This window comes from Dreissena polymorpha, chromosome 1 (assembly GCF_020536995.1).
Source record: "Dreissena polymorpha isolate Duluth1 chromosome 1, UMN_Dpol_1.0, whole genome shotgun sequence".
NCBI lineage: Eukaryota > Metazoa > Mollusca > Bivalvia > Myida > Dreissenidae > Dreissena > Dreissena polymorpha.
This window is the reverse complement of record NC_068355.1, coordinates 73,097,288-73,107,393: the sequence shown is the minus strand read 5'-3', so window position 1 is coordinate 73,107,393 and position 10,106 is coordinate 73,097,288. Positions and strand designations below refer to the sequence as shown.

The 10,106-nt window shown below is 38.5% G+C and overlaps 1 protein-coding gene and 2 non-coding genes across 4 annotated transcripts; 2 read left to right on the top strand and 1 right to left on the bottom strand.

Moving 5' to 3' along the window:
- The first annotated feature begins 344 nt into the window (after window positions 1–344).
- Window positions 345–426, top strand: Trnas-uga (transfer RNA serine (anticodon UGA)). The gene has a single exon. It is a non-coding gene; the product is annotated as a tRNA-Ser (tRNA).
- A 532-nt stretch (window positions 427–958) lies between these two features.
- LOC127866388 (uncharacterized) lies at window positions 959–8,312 on the bottom strand. Of its 2 annotated transcripts, XR_008042981.1 has the most exons (7): window positions 8,176–8,312; window positions 6,707–7,004; window positions 6,504–6,576; window positions 5,084–6,043; window positions 4,193–4,324; window positions 3,674–3,925; window positions 959–1,453 (listed from the first exon to the last, which is right to left on the bottom strand). XR_008042981.1 is itself a non-coding variant. In XM_052406883.1 (6 exons), the coding sequence occupies exons 4-6, from the start codon at window positions 5,970–5,972 to the stop codon at window positions 3,861–3,863; spliced, it is 1,086 nt and encodes a 361-aa protein (XP_052262843.1). In that variant the 5' UTR covers window positions 5,973–6,043; window positions 6,504–6,576; window positions 6,707–7,004; window positions 8,176–8,312; the 3' UTR covers window positions 2,993–3,860. The 2 variants fall into 2 exon arrangements, 1 of the variants encoding a protein (XP_052262843.1); XM_052406883.1 differs by lacking the exon at window positions 959–1,453 and having other exon boundaries at window positions 2,993–3,925.
- Window positions 8,313–9,486: 1,174 nt separating this feature from the next.
- Trnas-uga (transfer RNA serine (anticodon UGA)) lies at window positions 9,487–9,568 on the top strand. The gene has a single exon. It is a non-coding gene; the product is annotated as a tRNA-Ser (tRNA).
- The last annotated feature ends 538 nt before the right edge of the window (window positions 9,569–10,106 follow it).

Genomic DNA, 10,106 nt, shown 5'->3' with positions numbered 1-10,106 from the left:
GAGACCATTGTCGTTCCCATTTGTTTCGTTTTAATACATTTAAAGTTCGAACATTTAAAGCATGTATGCACTTGAATTAAAGAAGCTGTTGAGGCTCTCAATTTGTTAATGTAGTATATGTTTCTGTTACATCCTGAGATACGAATATATATAACTAAGCATTCCGCTAGCGATCGAACATGCAATCTCCTGGCCTCAGTGAGTCACCTTATCCGTTTGGCCATGGGACCAATGTGTACACCATACCTTCTAGTATCGGTTGAGCGTGAATATATCAAACAAAGGCTTAATTATATTCAAAGAGACTGATAATTGGTAGCGTAAACTGAACATGCAATTCATAAGCTGTGATGGCCGAGTGGTTAAGTCGTTGGACTTGAAATCCAATGGGATCTTCCCGCGCAGGTTCGAATCCTGCTCGCACCGTTAATTACTGTATGTTTTACTTTTCATTAACAACAACACAAGTTGTACTTTGAAAATGGCTAATCGCATCATGTTTATTGTAAAACTTAACTCAAATTAGCAGGGCGACTTTTTATATTTCCGTTGTGAGACAACACAGGAACGGAACCGGCTTGCTACATATGCGCCTCGAGTGGTCACGGGCGCGATCAAGCGGGTAGCGGTTTTCAGAAGACCTTTTACATGAGCACAAAACCACCGTTAGTTTGTTAATAAATTAGAGGATTGATATAAAGCCCGAAAGACGTTTTACGTTTTCAAATATCTCAATACTTACCCCATGTCAGGAAAGTGCACTAAGTAACATGATTGAAATAAACTCGAAATAATAGCTAAGTTGATGCATGCAATTTCACTACATACAATGTATGTGTGAATGTTTGCTTGCGATACGTTTTACTGATTAAACCCCCGAGAGTGTCGTTCATATACATTTTGCGTCATATCATATAGCTCTGATGTCAATCTAGAACTGAGAAACACAATACAATCAAAAATATTATATTTCTTTATTTATCAAGATTAAAAAAATTATATTAAAATTTTAATTTTTCAAAATTTGTAAAGCCCATATAAGCCTTGTCCCATACACACACATATGACTACGGCAGTCCCAGATCGTCCCTTATCGCCCGGATCAAGATCCGAGAAAAAATCCGTGGACTTTTTTTTTAGCGTCGACGGTCTTCCAAAGGTCATCATTCCGGTAACAACACCGGATCCACAAGGACCAGTCCGTACCAACACGGAAGCTACACCCAACAAACACAGCGGCAACACGGACTGTCCCGGCAGAGGTACGTTCTATTACGGACCAACACGGCATAGACACGGAGTGCCACGGGTAAACACGGAATCTACACGGACCATCCCGGGCTTTTACGACAATGACGCGGACAAACATGGCAGCGATACGGAACAATCACGTCTTCCCCGGCGGGACAATCACTTGTGTAAAATAAAGTTGATTTCCGATGATTCCATCATTCTGCAATCAGATTTCTAACGCTTAATATTGAATGCTACTTTTTTACATTGAAATGTTTTAAATCGATATGACATTATGACATAACATTTCATTTTTATTTTAATCACACAGAACATAATCTGTCAAATATTATTATCAAATGTGTTAACTTCTTAAATTTCGTAAAATGTTAATCCACATTTTAGTGTTTACAATTATAACTCCACTAGATGTACAATAAAATGACATGTTCATAGACTATTTTGTTCAATCAAAATGTTCACATCATGTCGTCCTGCCAGGACAAAGGGTGTCATCTGCTGAAAAGTAGAACGGCATTGATGCGTCGTCGTTAGGCAAAGATTAAGGATCATGTGGACACAACACGCCTATGTCGACGGTTTCCTTCAATTCAATGTTGTTGAACACTTCAGAATGACAGGCTGATATATTGCTGCCTACTTCAACCCAAATGAATCTGTAGCAGGTGTCAACCAAGGTTATATGGATTATGGAATGGTAACCCTTGTAGTTGTAGTGTAAGGATCAATCACGCTGAGGACACTGTATGTCGATGTGCTTCCCGATCAAAACACAAGCACAGTTGTGTAGCTGCTAAGGGTCGCCGAACTGCTTGGCGATGTTCTCCCATTCATGTTTTCAGGACTGCGAATTAGTTAATCAATAAACTCTTTAAGTATCGCATCGAAGACCGGATGATGATCTTGGAGTTGGTGTTGTGTTCGAAGCCATACATCAGAAGGTGGTAACTGTCCCCTAATGCTAGGTACAGTATTATTATTGCAACTTAATTCCAACGGCTTGATTCTGTTCTAATGCGTATCAGAATGTCTTGGTATATCTGATAGCCCATGCGGTTGAAATTAAAGAATCCATTGGCGTCTTCATTCTTATGTTCGTTCATCAACGGAGCTTATTTAAACCCAGGTCTGGACTTCTGGCGAGCAATGTTCTAACCCAGATGGTTTTCCGTTGTATTCTATTCACCCGTGTTGATACAATCTTTTTCGCAACCTTTATAGCTCTGCTTGGTTTTAGCAATCAGGATACTTTTTCCAACCTGACCTTTAAAAGTAGAAGCTTGAATCTTGAAAAAAGCTCTAGCCGAAAACAGTGTCCTAATTGCTTAAAAGAAGCTACCACGGTGAAATAGATAAGTCGCAAAACGATTGTTTCACCACTGGTGAACTCAATAAAAATAAAAACCATCTGGGTCAGCAAATGGCCTTCCAAAAGACCAGACCTGTGTCTATACTCTCAGCTTAAGAAGTAACCGAATACAAAAGACGTAAATGACTTCTTTGGTTTCGTCTGCATGGGCTATCAGACATACCAAACGATTTTGACACGAAATGGAGCTAGATCCAAGTCAAAGCAGCCAAACTACGAGAAGCCTCTGTCAGTTGGAATTAAGTTTGCAATAACATTACTTTACCTTGCATTGGGGACAGTTACCACTCTCTGATGTAGGGCTTCGCATACAACACTATCTCCCAGATCAGCATCAGGTCTGCGATGCGATACTTATAGAGCTTGTTGATAAACTAATTCGCTGTCCTGAAAACATGAATGGGAGAGCATCGCCAAGCAGTTCGGCGACCCTTAGCAGCTGTACAAATGTGATTGTGCTTTGGTCCGGAAGCACATCGACATACAGTGTCCTCAGCGTTATTGCTTCTTTCACGAACTACAAGGGTTACCATTCCATAATCCGTATGATCTTGGTCGACACCTGCTACAGATTCCTTTGGGTTGAAGTAGGTAGCGATTATTCAGCCCGTGTTTTTTAGTGTTCAATAGCATAAAAATATCATCAAGGGAATGGTGTGCCTGCCTGCCTGATTCTGAATCTTCACTTTGCTATGGGCATACAAATGCGAGTGCTGGTGACGAGTTGGGCAATTATCACAACATCAAACCAGGGCAATGGCAAAACGACAACCCGCTCATAGATGTGTTGTCGGATCTATCTTCGGACGCAATTAAAAAGGAAACAAATAACTAACGCAAATATCGTCGGGCCTACTTCAGCTAAGAATCCGGGTCCGGTCCGTTTCCAAAATTTAAGATATGATATGATACTTATATTGCAAGATTTTGTGCTGTGTGATAATAACAAACTGAAACTATTATGCAATTAAGAGTCACCTCGAAATGAAATCTTTCGAGGTTACAATTTCGAGACTTGATTGTAAAATTATGGATTCACCGAAAACCAACCTGATGGTTAGTGTCCCTGTCGTGTAGTTCTGTGTGTTCACCGACGTAATGATCTTGGTAAAACTTTTGACGCTTAGAAACCAATTAGTCCACGGATCGTCCCGGATCTTGATCCGGTGTATTCGTGATGATCCGAAACTGCCATAGACAACCGTGCTTATATGAGACGTGGGCTTATTTTAAATGTCTAAATGACGACGTCGGGAAGGTGAAGGCTGGAGCTGTCCCGGCAATCTGGTACTCCAATCATCTCTGAAATATATTTACGGACACATTAATACAGACCATCGTTAAATATATTCGTTTGTCCACGCCCAAACGGTCTTTATAGTATAATTTTTAGTTTTAAATGAAAAGCAAATTGTACTAAATATCTTAAACATATCGCGCAATATAAATTAAAATTAGTGTCATGCAACAGAGGAAAAACGAATGTACTTTATAATGGTTATTATTATATTTTAAATGCTTCACGCATTAATTGTACATGACTACTCATTTCGAATGAACCACGCTTACCTAAGAATTCCTTCACTGTCCTTGATGATCTGCGAGCCTTGACGGCGGACTTTGGGACCATCGCGGAGTGGTTAACGTTGCCAACGACATCCATCTCAAACAGACTAGCCTTCACTGCGCTCTCGGCAAAAGCTGAAAATTGGTGCCAAACAATGTCAATATTTTAAGTCGATGCAGTATCACATGGTAAAGTGGATATGGTGTACACCTCCCGAACGTGTACTCGTAGATTCGATCCCCACTTATGGGTCTCTAGATCCTTCCAAGCCGCGTTCTTCGAAAACTGGGCATAATGCATTTGCGAAAATTGTCATCCCGGTTTAGTCAGTGCATTCCGCATCGACAAATCAGGGACTACGCGTTTCGCTTTTATGGAATTTAACGTTCAAAGAAGTATATTCTCAGCGACAATCCAGTTCAGGCGAGAGTTACCTCCCAGATAAGCCAGAGCAGTAAACACATGCTAAACTGGGACAACACTTAACGCACTCGCATTAAGCCTAGTTTTTCCAAACCGAGGCTCCTTTCTAAGACACGGAGACACGGAGCACTAGTGCTCCAAGTTGTGCATAGAACTGGAAGGTTTCTGGACAGGGGGCTTGAACTCCGATGCGATCAAGCACAACTATAAAATGACATTCATTTATGAATATTTCTGATTTAATTTCCACAAAAATAGGTGGACAAAATACTAGTAACTGTTATATGCAAAAATAAAAGTAATTTTCTTGTCAATTGTATTTGCCTTGGCGGGAAAGATAAGAAGAACTAATGAACTAATGTCCAAATTTCGATTATTAAGTAAAATATTTCCTTTGTTAAAATTTTAGAGTAAAAAACAGTATGTCTACTATCAATAATATCATCGCATAATTATGCCAAAAATCTTACCGCTTAAAACGCTTGAAGATACGGAAACGTTGTCGGTTTCCTTGACAACCTGTTCGTAGGTGATGTCAAAATTGTCGCCCTCTTCCTTCAGGACGATCTCGGATGACGCCTTGATGACGTTCATGGCGTTGGATTCTTTGATGGTGTCGGTATCAATGACAACGCGTTCGTTGGTGTTGTCGGTGTCAATGACAACACGTCCGTTGGTGGTGTCGGTACCAATAACCACGCGTTCGTTGGTGTTGTCATTTTCAATGACCACGCATTCGTTGGTGTTGTCGGTTTCAATGACAACGTTATCGTTGGTGGTGTCAATATCAGTGACAACCTGTTCGTTGGTGGTGTCGGTATCAATGAAAACCTGTTCGTTGGTGGTGTCGGTATTAATAACAACATGTTCGATGGTGGTGTCGGTATCAATCACAACCTGTTCGTTGGTGGTATCGGTATCAATGACCACGCGTTCGTTGGTGGTGTCGGTATCAATGACAACGTTATCGTTGGTGGTGTCGGTATCAATGACAACCTGTTCGTTGGTGGTGTCGGTACCAATGACCACGCGTTCGTTTGTGGTGTCGGTATCAATGACAACGTGTTTGTTGGTGGTGTCGGTATCAATTACCACGCGTTCGTTGGTGGTGTCGATATCAATAACCACGCGTTCGTTGGTGGTGTCGGTATCAATGACAACGTGTTCGTTGGTGGTGTCGGTATCAATGGCAACGTTTTCGTTGGTCGTGTCGGTATCAATCACAACCTGTTCGTTGGTGGTGTCGGTATCAATGACCACGTTTTCGTTGGTGGTGTCGATATCCTTGATAACTTGTTCGCCGGTTGTTTCCACATTGCTGTCGTGTCTCTTCAGCAAGTTCTCCGCTGACTCTTTCATTAGGTACGTAACGCTGGCTTCCCTGATCAGATGTGCCACAGAGTTGCGGATTACTGTATTCACGAATTCATCTTATTGAAACATAAGAACCGTTAAATTATAAATGAAGTTATTACAAACATAATGCATTTGATTTTATTATACAATCGATGGTATCTTCGATAATTTAAAACATCAACAACAACAACAACAACAACAACAAGAACAACAACGAGGACGACACTATAATAAATAGAATACTAATTATAATACTAATACTACAACTACTACTAATAATAATCATGATCACAATTACACAAATAACAATTATAATAATAAAAATAACACACACAATAATACTAGAAATAATAATAATAATAATAATAATAATAATAATAATAATAATAATAATAATAATAATAATAATAATAATAATAATTATTATTATTATTATTATTATTATTATTATTATTATTTTAGTAATATCAATGATTAATGAAAAGTAATTATAATGCTAGTTTATTAATTAATACTTCATGTAATTATGAATACCTAGTTCTTCTGTCTTGGAGCGCGTTGGGGTGGGTTCGTGAACAACGGCTTTGGTTTTTTTTCTGGCTTGAATCTAGAGGAAACAATTTTTATAATGTAAATCATAATGCAAAACCTGTTGTGAACCCCAACAAATTAGCAAGAAGTTACTCTTAACATTATCGATCCAAAATCTATTTAGAATCTTTAAACGCGATTCTTACCGCGACAATTCGGCGAAGAGTTCCAGTTGTTTTCAGCGTTTGAATTTTTTACAACTTGAGTCCGTTGAATCTCGGGACTTGCTTCTTCGGCATACAAGGAGGGTTGATAACCGTAAGTTGATTTCTTGACGTCCTTCTTTTTGTGGACAGGACTGTCCGCTGCATGCTTGGACGTCTTTTTCGTGATTTCCATATCTCGGGTTCCAGTCTCATTGTGAAGTTGGTCGGCACGCAGGTTTCCCAGATGCTTGTTGTCCCGAAAAAACTTCAGCTGGAAGTCATTTTTGAATTTCGCCACCTGATGATATTTTGTAAATGTAAAGTACATATTTATCTAAAAATCGTTTATAATAAAAATAGAAAGGAACATCAAGTCGTAGCCCGGAAACGCACATGTTTTGTTTAAATTATCGGTACCAAACACGGCAAGTCGCGATCGGGCAGTGCCTACTACGAGCGCTACATCTTCGAATAACACGCGTGAAGCCGAAAGCGCTATAAAGCAAACACTTTGAAAAGAAAGCAGTAAGTGATTCTGATAAACTTTTTATACACTTTATAAAAATTCGGCCTCGTTCTGGTGCAACGGGTCTAATGCATGTGCGTGAAGTGTCGTCCCAGAATAGCCTTGCAATCCACACAGGATAATCAGGTACGTGACTTTCAACCGAATTTGGATTTTGCTTAGAATATGATTCCTTTAAAATACATATATAATAAAAGCGAAAAGTGTGGTCCCTGATCTGACTGTGCGGACTGCACAGGCTATTCTGGGACGAAACTACGCACATGAATTAAACCCGTTTTCAATTACTTGTAACAAAAGCAATTAAATCGTTAAAATAATGCATAGTTTTTATGCACGCGATAGCATTTGATGCACTTGGGGGACACCAAACAATCGCGTACATTTCTTGAAAGCTTATGTTTTTCTAGCATGCCTCGGAGTATTTTGGTGCTCAATGGCTTTACATATTTACAGTTCGATTACATTGAAATACTGGACTAATAGTGGCACCCCATCGTCCTTTACGCAATTAATTCACATTTATTATATATCGGCATATTAAATATATATAATCAATTATCCACACATCATCCGGTTCCCCAGTTAAATTCATTCAGTCAAAAAACTAAAGCAAATAACCTTGTTCGAGCAGTGTTTTGGAAAACTGACAAAAATCGGTGATAACATTCATATCACAAATATTCATTACATCTGGCGCTTTCAAAAAAATATAGATATTCACAAGCCTTTGCAAGACAAAATACAAGCTACAAAGTAACAAGGCATACAGTCTACAGTTTCGAGCAAGACCCTTGGTATAGTCGACATTAGTTTAATATATGAACACAACCTGGCCGTGTATTATGAAACAGCGAAAGGTCGGTTTTAACCATTAGTCTTAAACAAAAAACAAACATGAATCTGGTAGCAAAAAAGCGAGTCAATTTGTTTAAGGCATTACCCTGGCATTCATCGACTTCTTAAATTGCACGAGCCACCGGCAGCTTCCGGGCGGTAAACATCCTGACTTCCCCATATTTGTGCAGTTTGTGTCTGTGTTGTTCAATGCACTAGCAACGACGTGAAATGACGTCACAGTGGAAGTGACGTTTTCTGTAATTGCGTTACACGCACGCAAGTATTCTATTGGATACTAAAAAACGACCTCAACGTCATTTATTGAAAATAAAGTAATTTAAAGTATAATTACGTATTTCTTTAAAGTATAATAACGTTTTTCATATTCTGTAATTTATTAGGAAGATTATGTTCCGAAAATTACATCAGAAACAACACCAAATTATTATATCAATCTTATCAGGCCAAAGATGATTTTTTCATTGTCATCTCTAAATATATAGGGTAGGAAGGTCGGCCAATTATTTGTACGTGAACTTGTGTTAACTATAAAAAAAAGTTGCTTTCCACTTCTATAAGGTTTTCAAGAGACAGACATCTTCCAAGTTGAATTTTACCGTATATTTCAGTATGTTTAAAGTTATTTTTTTACGAATATGATAGGAAAACGCAAAATGTTCGAAAACTCAACCTTGAACTAGTATTTGTTATCATTGCATGCATTTGGTCAGTCTTTTCAACTGTTTAAAGCATAAAATTAAAATTTTAATTAAAAATTAAATTTTAAATTTAAAATAACCCCTTGTTGTTTGTGTACCGTAGTTCTTGTTCTTTACAAAATAAATTTGTAACGAAATAAAACACACTGAAATTAATTGCAACTGTTGTGCACATAAAATACGTTGTGTCACCGTCTGTCATCATTGCAAATTAGTCTGCAGTTATCGTTGTTGAAATTGCATTTACGTCAAATGATGTACGATATATTGAAAAATAGATCCCGGCAGAGCTCGAACATGCAATCTCCTGATTCGTAGTCAGGCGCCTTACCCATTGGGCCACAAGACCATTGTGGTGCCCATTTAATTGTTTCGTTTTAATATAGGTAACATTTGAACATGCAAAGCATGTATGTACTTAAATAAAATTAGATGCTGTGGCTATCCCGTTCACACTTGTTAATGAAGTATATATTTGTGTTATATCCTGAGATACGAATATATAACTAAGCATTCCTCTAGCGATCGAACATGCAATCTCCTGAACTCAGTGAGTCACCTTATCCGTTTGACCATGGGACCAATGTGTTCACCATCTCTTCTTATCGGTTGAGCGTGAATATAGCAAAACAAAGGATTGATTATATTCAAAGGGACTAATAATTGTTAACGTTAACTGAACATGCGTTTTATAAGCTGTGATAGCCGAGTTGTTAAGGCGTTGGACTTGAAATCCAATGGGATCTTCCCGCGCAGGTTCGAACCCTGCTCGCAGCGTTTATTTTTGAAGGTTTTACTTTTTAATTACAACAACACAAGAAGTACTTTGGAAATGGCAATTCGTATCATGTTCATTTTAAAACTTAACTCAAATTTACTCACTGTTTACCTGATTGCTTTTCATACCACTTAAGTCACCATCTTGCAAATGCAGTTATCGTTTTTAAAGTCAAAAAGATGTATAGCAGATTGATATATCGATCCCGGCAGGACTCGAACCTGCAATCTACTGATCCGTAGTCAGGCGCCTTATCCATTGGGCCACGGGACATTGTCGGTCACACTCGTTTGTGCTCATTTAGAATTTTACTAAAGAGCCTGTTAAACTTCCGATTAAAACAAAACAAAAACATAATACTAGGATTGTACGGCAAATCATTTTACTAACATAGCAGGTAAATAAAGAACATTCACGTTTTTACCGGCTAATTTCCCTTAGAGAGGTGATCCACCATACGGTGTTTTTCATCCTGCAGTCTCTTATCTAAAACAAGACACGGATTTATTAGAGCATGCCACAGACCTACCTAACTCA